The 11,278-nt window shown below is 41.3% G+C and overlaps 1 protein-coding gene across 1 annotated transcript; it reads right to left on the reverse strand.

Annotated features, from left to right (window-relative positions):
- Positions 1-6,532: 6,532 nt before the first annotated feature.
- On the reverse strand, positions 6,533-10,231 carry LOC310998636 (protein phosphatase 1 regulatory subunit 3C-B-like). Its single transcript, XM_083988785.1, has 2 exons — positions 9,976-10,231; positions 6,533-8,878 (listed from the first exon to the last, which is right to left on the reverse strand). Exons 1-2 carry the CDS (start codon positions 9,987-9,989, stop codon positions 7,819-7,821), a joined length of 1,074 nt encoding a protein of 357 aa, XP_083844911.1. The 5' UTR covers positions 9,990-10,231; the 3' UTR covers positions 6,533-7,818.
- Positions 10,232-11,278: the final 1,047 nt, after the last annotated feature.

An 11,278-nucleotide genomic window follows, 5' to 3' on the forward strand; every position in this document is an offset into this window, starting at 1 on the left:
AACTACGACTTGGTAGCGTTCCAGGTAACCCGTAGCTCGTGTTTTTACCATCCTGTTGTCTGTGAAAGTTCCCTATAACGGCCACTCGTAACTTCCGACCCGTGAACTCGTACCAGATCGAACTGGTATGACTTCACAGGAAGGAAAAACACAAAGTACGAGTTTCTTTGAACGCACCATGAGTTAGCAGCCCCCGCCCTTGTCAGGCATCAATTGGTCCTCGTGCTACGTCACCACATTCACGCGCATCCCTTGGCTGCACACACAGCCCTTCATGCCGTTCTCTCTCCTCATTGGATAACACTTGTATCCCACAAGGAAAATTTTCTCCTCGGGTTACAGCAGAGCAGAGTGACGGAGAGACTAGTGTTTAGGCTGAAATACTTCATGTAAGTGATTGCTGACGGAAAATAGGACTATTTAGGACTTATATTAACAAAAACATTCCACTGATATCTGCTTTAATTCAAGTTCAAATAGAGTCGTGTCTTGTGACAACACAAAAATAACGCACAGCTATTTTTGTCCTTTTCGACTTTACGCCGCCTTATTAACTTATTATCTTCAGTCAGTGATAGTTTATGAAGTCGGACTTGTTTTTGTGACCTTCCTCTCTCTACATGGGAGGTTTCTGTCTTTACATCCTCATTGCATCAGTCAGGTCCAGCGGTTCTGTAGGAGCAGCAGCCTCTCTTAATGTTTGACCAGCGCTGGACTGTGAGCTACACGTGACTCCACCTGCACATTTCTCTGTTGTAGGTGCAACAACATATATGATGGAAAAACAAACCGACAACACAGTGTCAACACATATTGTGATATTGATGTTCTAAGGGAGATATCAGTTAGGGAAATAAACCCAGAGAAAAGTGCACAGCATGGGGCCTTTAAAGTAAAAGTTATTATTGAATTCAGCCAATCTGATTCTGCTTTATTGTATAGGTTAGACCAAATCGCCTTGTTGTTTACATTCTACTTCCGGGTAGAAAACCAGCACGTAATTTGAATGAGATCAATAGTAACGAACGAGAGTTTAGCTATATATCATATTTTTCACGCCCTATCACCGTTTAGACAAATCTGAAATGATTGAAGAAACATTAATATTTCTGTGTGTGTGTTTTGTGTTGCTATGTGTTGTATTTATTCAGTTTGGGGGAATCACAGTGTCTAGAAAGCATCAGTGGCTCAGCTGACAGGGACAGCTAACGGTAGCTAAGTTAACGGCAGCAGCTAAGTTAACGGCAGCAGCTAAGCTAACGGCGGTAGCTAAGCTAACACCAGGACGTCAGCTGTTAAAACCCTCCCGTTGTGGGACACGACATGAAACTACTCCAGTTAGCTCAGTCATGTTGGAACTCAGATATCCGCTGGAGAAAATATTTTTTCATGGAGCGTTTATTGAGTCACTGAGTTATTAAAGTTAAACAGGTAGCTAACCGTTAGCCCAGCTAATCTATGATAACCATGACTAATTACAAATATGTGCACACAGAAATAGTAATGTTTGTCTAATCATTGGTTTTATAAACTTTACAAACATCAGATTAGTCTAAACGGTGATATAGTGACATGAAAAATTAGATCTATATAGTGAAACTCTCGTCCGTCACTATTGTTCGAATGCTGGTTTTCTACCCGGAAGTAGTTGTAAACAACAAGGAGATTCGTCCTATACACACAGGGAGTTGGTTTTTGACAATGTGGTGGTATACAACGATAAAATGTAGAAGGAAGAACAGATAGAACAGAAAAATGCAACAGAAGGATTAGAAATAAAACTCATAACAATACAGATGTGCAGAAAATTATTTATAGAGAGAGAAAAAGAGGATAAAAAGTGTGAGGTGGAGCTGCATGATGTAGGCTATATTTATTCTATGATGACTCAGCATTGGTTATTACTGGTAACCATAATAGTTATGTTGCTTGTAGGCTTGTCACAATTGTGAAATGTTGGTTGCCGATTAACTACCATCCAAATAATTGCATAATGATAACGATTTAATTATCTTTTTCTGATCATTTCCTGAACATAGTTTAATAATACACACACCTTATGAAGAAGAAGAGACATTTAAAGGCTAATGTCAATAGATGCTCATTGAATATTAGAAATGAAGCTCCTCAAGATGAACAGTTTGTGGCTTCACTCATGTGTCATTAAACAGAAGACGACGAAAAAGAAAAAGAAGGAGCATTTGATGTCATCAAAAGAGATTCAGTCAAACCTCCAACGGTGGAAAACGACAAAGAAATAGTGATGGAATTATGAAGTTTCTATTAGTTTTAGGTTGCAACGGATCAAAAGCCATTTATGGTGCCAAGACGCTCGCACGATCGTTCGCGCGATCGTTCATTTGTCGTAGGATGTTGTTATTGTGACAAGAAGGGTTTTTTCATTTTTAATGTCACATTCATTCCCCTTGGCTGGTGTTCAAATCACTTATACAACCGTCTTTAATGTTAAGCAACGTCCTGTATAATGTTCCCTCACTACAGAACTTGTTCCTTGTTCCTTGTACCTTTTGCCAGCGTCACTGGCGCTGATTAATTAAATACCATCCGTCACCATAAAGTACTGACTGACTGAGGCAGCGTCAAATCGAAATAAAAACTCAAAAGTCCAGGAAAATGACAAAATACTCTTTGCATGTTGGAGTTAGTTTATTCTGCTGTTTTAATACAGATGATTAGAAACCATTTGAACAAAATAATTGCAATTATGCAGGAGATTATGTAATAACTGCTACAGGCCTAATTGCTAGTTTATAACGTGTAATTGTTTTACATCGTAAGACCTAATGACCTTTTCTAAGTGGCTGTGACATTACAGGTTCTGCTTCACACCTGATGTGTTAAAACCAACCGTACAATAGAAGAGCCACATTCCTGTGCTGCTCTTTCTCCTCCCTCTGAATAGTTGTGCGCTGGCCAAACGGCCGCAAGTCACTCTTTGTTGGTTGCTGCTGCTGCGTTGTTGTTGCGACATGTTGGAGTTGTTCAAACACTGACTGTTGAGTCTGTCCTTGAAATTATACCTTTGGTTGATTACAGCAATTTTATAGAGGTTGGGGGAAAAAAATCCCTAAAAATCTCAGTGGTTTTTATTGTAATGTGCAGTTGAACTGTTTGGTTTTCAACGGGCAGAACAGAGCAGAGAATGTAAACAGGAAAAACAAGCGGAGAAAAGGAAATGAGAGAAGAGCAGGCAATAAAGAGAAGGACAGTGGAGGCTACTGTACAAACAGAGAGCAACAGGACATGTGTGGAAGGTGGAGCGGGAGGGAAAGGCCTCGTTCACGGGGATCCGTCAGGAAATTAAAGGTATTAGAGGAATGTGGCTCCATCAGCGGCAGGTGGACGTGAGCCGTGGCCCCGGGGCCGATCGCTCACCCGCTGGATGAAGTCGTCTTTTTGAAGCTGATACGGGATCAGCTTTTTCAATTTTCCACCATGAAGCCCACAGTGTGAGGAATGTAGCAGTGGTGTGTTGGCCTTTCCTCAGGTCAAACGTCAAACCGGGATCAGAGCAGATTCAACAAATCCAACAAACTGTTAGTAAATGAAAAGCAGAAGAGTAGAGTGTCGTAGCATTTCACTTCTTTTCGCATCATGCTAACCAGCTAGTTCCCGCCCACTTTCCGATACCAAGGCAGTGTAGCATCCAAGCTGCTCCGAGACTGTGTTGTAAACAGCTGCTAATGCTAATAATACATTTTTCATAAACATGTTGCATCTTTCACGTTCAGGCCAATTGTTTTTATTTTTAGAGAAATATTACTTGTTTTTTATCATTCATATTCTCTCATCAATACCAACACATCAACTTCAGTCCCAAGTTAAAATCTCATATGTCCAGATACAGCTCTGGAAAAAAAAAAAAACCTAACCCTAAGCGACCACTTCAAAATGATCAATTTCTCTGTTTGTTTGTTTTTTGTTTGTTTTTACTGTTTACAGGTGTGTGTTTGAGTAAAATGAACACTTTTCCGGCAAAATGCTACCGCTTTTGTCCACAGGGGACGCCAAAATCAACACAAACTGAAAGTTCCTTGTAGGGGCTTTAAGGGGTTGCACTATAAATGTGCATTAATGTTACTGCTTTTGGGTCAATTTTTAATGTGAATGTGGCAAGGTGAAGAGGGCCCGGGCGGGGATTGTACCCACACCTCCCGGGTAAGAGTCACATGCGCTTGCCAGTCACCCAAAGGGACATCCCCTTGGCCAAGTAGCCAGGGCACATGATCAATTGGAGGCATAGTGACAGGAACCTCAACTGTCACATAAACATTAATATTTTTCAATAATGCACCAGGTTAAATGTACAATTTGCAGCAATCTCTTTCATAACCAAGCAAAATTAAAAATATCTGAATGAAATATCTCTAAATGAAACAATATCTAAATGAATCGGAAATCAAATCAATTGGGAAACTTCCGAATCGGAATCAAATTAGTTCAGTGAATCAGTAGTGACATTTTGGAGTAGTCTTTTAATGTTTTTCCAGAGTGGTGTATGTGCTGTAGAGATCATATAAACTGGGGCCCACTGAGACACAGTGACTCAGGCTGCAGAGAAGGGGTTAAATGTGTGATAAGAGCAGGAATGTCCCGGCTGCAGCGGGTCATCCTGGTCCAGCCTCAGGTCTTTCCTTTGTGCATGTCAAACAGAGGGAATGAGGGAGTGAGTGCTCTTCCTGCTGGATATGAGTCCGGCATGAACAGGAATTGAAATGAGTTTGAAAGCATCAACAACAAGAAAAACAAAAAAGAACAAAAAGCAATACCAGCAGGCAACTCAGCTCAGCCTTTTCATCTGTATCCGCCCTCGTTTTCCAAAGAAAATGTGCAATTAATAATGCAAAGTCTTCCATTTGTTGTAGAAGATGAGTTGAATGCCCCGGTGCATGTGAAGAGAGATTTGCGTTTGCATGTGAAGAGAGAGTTTAACACACGAACGATGCGTGAGAGTGTGTGTCTGTTTGTGTTTTTCTGTTGCATGCATGAGTGCATCAGTGTAGGTCAAGATAAACCGAAGACTGGACTGACCCACACTGCAAAAACTCAAAATCTTACCAAGAATATTTGTCTTATTTCTAGTCAAAATGTCATTTCTAGTCAAAACAAATCTCATTATACTTAAAATAAGACGTATCACATTAAAAAGTAGCTTGTTTTTAGACACGTTTTACTTTTTTCAAGCAGATTTTCACTTGAAATAAGTAAAACAAATCTGATAGTGGAGCAAGTTTTTCTTTCTTATTACAAGCACAAAAAACTTGCTTTCACTGGGAGATTTTTCTACTTATTTCAAGTGAAAATTTGTTTGAAACAAGTGAAAATGATCTAAAAACAAGTTAATTTTTAGGTGATGAGTCTTATTTTAAGTGGAAAGAGTTTAGTTTAGACTAAAATTGAGACATTTTGACAAGAAATAAGACAAATATTCTTGGAAAGACTTTGAGTTTTTGCAGTGCACTGAAGTGTGTCCACTTGTGTGTGTGTAAATGATATACAGTAATGTTAGCTTAGCTTAGCCTTTGAGAACAAAATACACCTCAAAACTCAAGTAATGTCACTATGTTCTTCCTCTTTTCTACTTTATTGCCCGTTCTTTCTTTCTTTCTTTCTTTCTTGCTGATTCTGAAGATCACCGTCCATTTCCTGTAAATGTTTCAGAGTAAAAGCCCCGAGGCGAGGGCGATACTTCCTCCTTGAGCAGCTGTGAGGCGTTAAAACAAGGGCAGATGGAGGTTTCTACTGTTGGAGGTGTTTATTATTTGGTGCAGCAGAGTGACAAATAGGTCACAAATACATCATTAACATCTACGTATACTGTATCTACTATATTAAAAACCATTTCTAAAGGCTTTGTTTTCCTTTATCGCTGTGCTAAGTTAAGCCCCGCCCACCGATCATGGGGCGTCTGAAGTCTTGAGCTTCGGCTCGATCAGATTACAGAAGTCCGCTCTATTTCTGTGGTGGGAACTAGTTTGTTTATATTTGTAATCACTCACTGTAGATCTACTCCTACTACCTTATTTTGAAATCGCACACGGGCGACGGACGAACTTAGAAAGAATTCTTTCAAATTAAAAACAACTGTGACGAACCCACACCTTCAGATGGAGGTGGATTTCAACACATTTCTGAACAAAATTGAAGAGAAATGACTAAAGTAAATGAAAAATTAGAGTCTTACCCTTTTATTTTGTTAAGTATACTTACACTTAAAGCACCTGGAAGTCTTTATATGTCAACTATTGTGGGTAACAATTTTATTTTTATTAACCTAGCACCAACAATGTAATGAAGGGCGATTAAGGAAGTGGCACAAGTGATGGAAAAAGGGCAGCATAGCTTCTTCTCACTTCTTTTGAAATATGTGTGATTATGCTTTTGTGTTTTTGTTTCCAAATGTTGTTATTCAACTGTTATTTTGTTGGATGAACAAACTGAAATTGTGCCTTATTTAGTTTTACATGATGGAAATGAAAACACAGAAAACAGGAGGCGTAGGAGTCGAGAGTATTTTAGCACAAATATAGAAATTTATTTCAGAAAAGGGAAATACAGGACTGACACGGTGCATGTCAGCAACAACACACACCTTCAAGTGAAGAACAAAATGCTCTTCTTCTCTTCACAGTGAGAAAAAACAAAATATATAGAGATTGTTTCCAAAAAAAAAGAAAAAAAAAAAAAGAAAACCAAAATCTATCACTTCCAGCCACACATCCTGTACACTCACCACTCAATTGCACTTGTGAGACCAAGCAGAACAAAAACATTCGTTCTTTCTTTCTTTTTTTTCTTTTTTTCTTTTTTTACACCATTTGTCTCTTCTGACATACCTGAACCACAAAAATTTCCCAACATCCTCTCTGTTTAACACAACACGTTCACATGCAGAGTCTCTCATCATCACACATCTGTCCATAGCAGCTCGGTTTACCTTTTTACACTCAAACGTACCTTTAAAAAAAAAAAATATTATCATCCAAAAACATTTCATTTTTCATCACACAGACATGTGCACTTTTTATTCTTATTATTACACGGAGGGAAAGAAAGGGCTGCATGGCCCAAACAAAGGCAGTTTTAAATCAACATGTGATTATTGTCTCATTTTTTGCAGAAGGTGCTGTAAGGTTTAGTGTGCTTCATGTTTCATTAGAAATGAATCAGCTGTATTTCCTTTTCTTTTGTTTTTTTCTTTTTTTTAGTAGAGAAGCATCGTGTGGCCATGCACTCCCTCCACTCTCCCTTCAATATGAAGGACTTAATCAATCACTCAGCTCCACTTCTTCGACTCGACAGACATGATGATATCTAGAGGCTCGTCGTCTCAATCAGTGCATATTTAACCAACACATCATCATCATCATCATCATCAGAGGCCTTGACAGAGAGAAAAAGGCCTCGACACTGGTCTGTATGTTTTTAGTGGGAAGGCACTGGAAACAAGGCACGTAGATGTCGTACAAGAGGAGGAAGTCGTGACCGGTTTCCTCCAGTAAGTCGGTCGTGTCGTGTCGGATCGAGCCGAGCGGCGGCCGCGCTGCAGCAGCAGGAAAAGCAGGTCAGTTGGGCGCAGCTTCACAGTCGGGCCTCTGTCTGTCTGGGTTTGTGCACTTCCTCTGCTGGGGTTTTTTTTACTTCAAGGTTGTTTGCTTTCAGTTCAGTTTCTGGCCGGCAGCCGAGAGCCAGCCAGTCCACAGTCCACAGCAGCCGGATTCGTCCTGATGAATGCCCCGTCAGTGTCTCAACTCATTTTATTTCAGTGCCGTTTCAGCAAACAAGGCCAGTCCGCTTTCACCAATAAGGCACCGTGTTCTCGATCTGACCCCAGCTCTGCCAGCAGCCGGGGAAAAGTCCGCTGGACATGCGCGGGCTTCCGAACTGATCGAACTCCATCTCCAGCAGCTTCATCCCGCCGCCGCCACAGTTCTTCTGCTCCTGAGGCTTCTTCTGCTCCACGGGGATCAGAGGCGGCGGCGGACTGCTCAGGTCCTCTCCGTTCAGCCCGACGTGCTTCAGCGCGTAGTTCCCGCCGTCGTTATTGTCCCAGAAGGTCTGACCTTGCACCGTGAAGCAGATGCAGAACTCCACGCGGTTCTGCGGCGGCACGAAGGCGGGAAGCTCCAGCACGAAGGCGAAGGTGTCCGAGTCCTGGCAGCCGTACACGTTGTTCAGGAAGCCGCACTCCACGTCGGTGAAGCTGAGCCACGAGTCGAAGGTGGCGCGCAGCAGCACCGACTTCTCGAAGCCGATGTTGCGGACCTTGACGGTGCCGGTGAGCGAGCGCTCCTGCAGCGAGCAGTTCTCCAGGCACACCGAGTTCCGGATCAGCCGGTTCCGGAAGTCCAGGTAGTCGGCGGACGGCTGCTGGAAGTCCAGCGCCAGGCTGCGCACCGAGCTGATCTTCAGCTCCATGGCCGCCGCCTCCAAGTCCGTCATGTCGAACTGCAGATCCTCCGCGATCCCGCCACACCGCTTGCTGCTCTGGTACGGCTCGTCGTCGGACTTGGAGAAGACGTGGATGGCGGTGAGCGACATTCCTTTGGTGTCGGCGAACACCACCTTCTTCTTGCCGGCCTTGTTGGTGCTGTTGCTCCATCGCTCCACCGCTCGCTGCTGGCTGCTGAGGCACGGCCGCAGCGGCTTGTACAGCTGCTGCTGCTGGTTGTTGCTATGGCAGCGGGTTGTGGCGGTTGTGACCTGGTTGACCCGGTTCTTGGCCCGCTTCAGCTCCTCGTAGGAGCTGAGGAAACCCCGTAGCGGCGGCGGAGAGTGGCTGATGTAGAACCGCATCGCCACGTCCATCGGCATCACGGGGCCAGGCATCGCTGAGGGACTGAAAGACCTGAGGACGCTGGGGGAGGAAAGAGGGAGGAAGAGAGAGAGACAGAGGAGTGATTAGAACATCGGGTACTTTATGCAATTAAAAAAAAAAAAAACATCAACTTCTCTTTTTCTGACTTTACACTGCAAAAACTCAAAATCTTTCCAAGAATATTTGTCTTATTTCTTCTCAAAATGTCTAATTTCTAGTCAAAACTAATCTCTTTCCACTTTAAATAACTTGTTTTTAGATCATGTTCACTTGTTTCAAACTAATTTTCACTTGAAATAAGTAGAAAAATCTGCCAGTGAAAGCAAGTTTTTTGTGCTTGTAATAAGAAAGAAAAACTTGCTCCACTGTCAGATTTTCAATTTTCAAGTGAAAATCTGCTTGAAAGAAGTAAAAAGTGTTTAAAAGTCTTCTTTTGAGTATAATTTGATTTGTTTTGACTAGAAGTGACATTTTGACTAGAAATAAGACAAATATTCTTGGTAAGATTTTGACTTTTTGCAGTGTAGAAAAGTTCATCATCATCGTCTCTGCAGGAGAAAACCCACTCTGACAGATTAACACTTTACAACAAGGGTCCCTTAATTAACATTAGTTAGTAATTATTAAGCATTATTTAATTTCATTTCATTTCATAACCTTTATTTAAATTCGGAGATATATTGAGGAGTAACCTCATTTACAATATAGCCGAGATGAAACACAAAACATGTAAGGACAGAAGACAAGACATTTGAAACATACAAAAACAGAATTTACAGGTGACTTCCTTTAATTAACTGTTAACAGATATATTAACAATCATTATTATGTATTACTTAGATTAGGATCAGGAAGGATTAGGAAACACATTAATGTAATTATTATCATGATGTATGCATTACTCAGCAGTAGTTAACACATTAGTTTATATATTAATGCTTAATAATGTACTAACTAACGTTAATTAAAGGACCCTTATTGTAAAGTGTTACCCACATCAGTTTTTCCAATGACTCGACCTTATTTATCTTAATCAAAACATTTAAACTCTGCTTCAGATTAAAGTTTATGCACAGAAATAAAAGTTTTATTCTTTTATTTCTGCAGAGATGCGTTCAGGTGTCTGTGGTTCTTACCTCGCAGCACTCATGGAAAACACCAGTGAACAGTCCCGAGGAGGAAAAAAAAGTGTTTAAAAGTGTTTAAGAGTGGCTCTGACTCTGTGAGATCAAACTGAGCAACTTTTTCTAGAAGCTCATGCTGTGGTCACTCCCCCTCTGAGTCTTCAGCTTCTTCTTCCTCCTCCTCTCTGGCTCAGCTGCTGCTCACTCTCCTCCTGCCTCTCAGTGCCGGGGCTTTGCTCAGCACTCTGGGATTTCAACTGCCACATAGAGACCATTTGCATATTGTGTCATATGGTTCCTCAGACGGCCAATGGGAAGTCGGTGGAGCTCCCGGGCAGCCAATCGGAGCGGCTCTGGCTCCCTGGCGGCCGTCCAGCTGATAGAGGGAGTGTCTGTCTGTCTGTTGCCTCAGCTGCTGTTGGAGAGACATTATGGACCCCTGCTGGCGCTTACAAGATCTTCATGAGTCACTGCTCCACTGGCTGCACGAAGCCTGACAGGGAATCCCTGATCACGGCCCAGCGGGAGTATTTCAGTCCACTCTGACTCTGTATTAACACTTATAAAGACTCAACTCAACTTCAACTTTAGCTTTATTGTCCCCTAGGGGAAATTCATGTTGCAGAAAGGTAAAAAAAAAAAAACACAGAACATATAGAGTACATCCACACAACATTGAAATGACAAGTATCCCAGAGGGCAAACTGGGAGCTGTTCCATACAATCGGAAATAAATAAGTATGTAAATAAATAAATAGATAAGTAAGCGGGGTGTATCATGACTGTTTAGAATTTGAATTAAGTTGGGTGATGGCTTGTGTTATGAATTAGTTTTTCAGTCTGTTTGATTTGGCTTTTGGCAATCTAAATCTCCTGCCAGAGGGAAGGAGCTCAAATTCGGCATGGAGAGGATGGTCAGACGTATTAAACCAGCTCTAAAGATAGTTTAGTTTTACTACACTTCTGTCACCTCACAGGGTTTGATATATTCTGTTGTGGTGACATGACTGTGCACAGATCAAACAAAAACAGTCAAAATTATCCAATAATTCATTAAATTAGTTAATTTTGGTATTTATTTGTTTCATTCATTGGGAAAAAAAGAAATAAAAAACAGGTCAATACAAAAAAAATGCAGCTCCTGAATGGAAAGGGGCAGAAAGAAGTGAACTTATAAAGTCTACCCCCTTTTTTTAAGAAATATTTTTACACATTAGATAATATATGTATCAAAACAAATAATAATAAGAAAAAATATAGAATAAAATTTATTAAAATAATGGCTGCAGACCAGCTCATCACCCTATTCCTAGGC

This window comes from Trachurus trachurus (genome assembly GCF_905171665.1).
Source record: "Trachurus trachurus genome assembly, chromosome: 15".
NCBI classification, from domain to species: domain Eukaryota; kingdom Metazoa; phylum Chordata; class Actinopteri; order Carangiformes; family Carangidae; genus Trachurus; species Trachurus trachurus.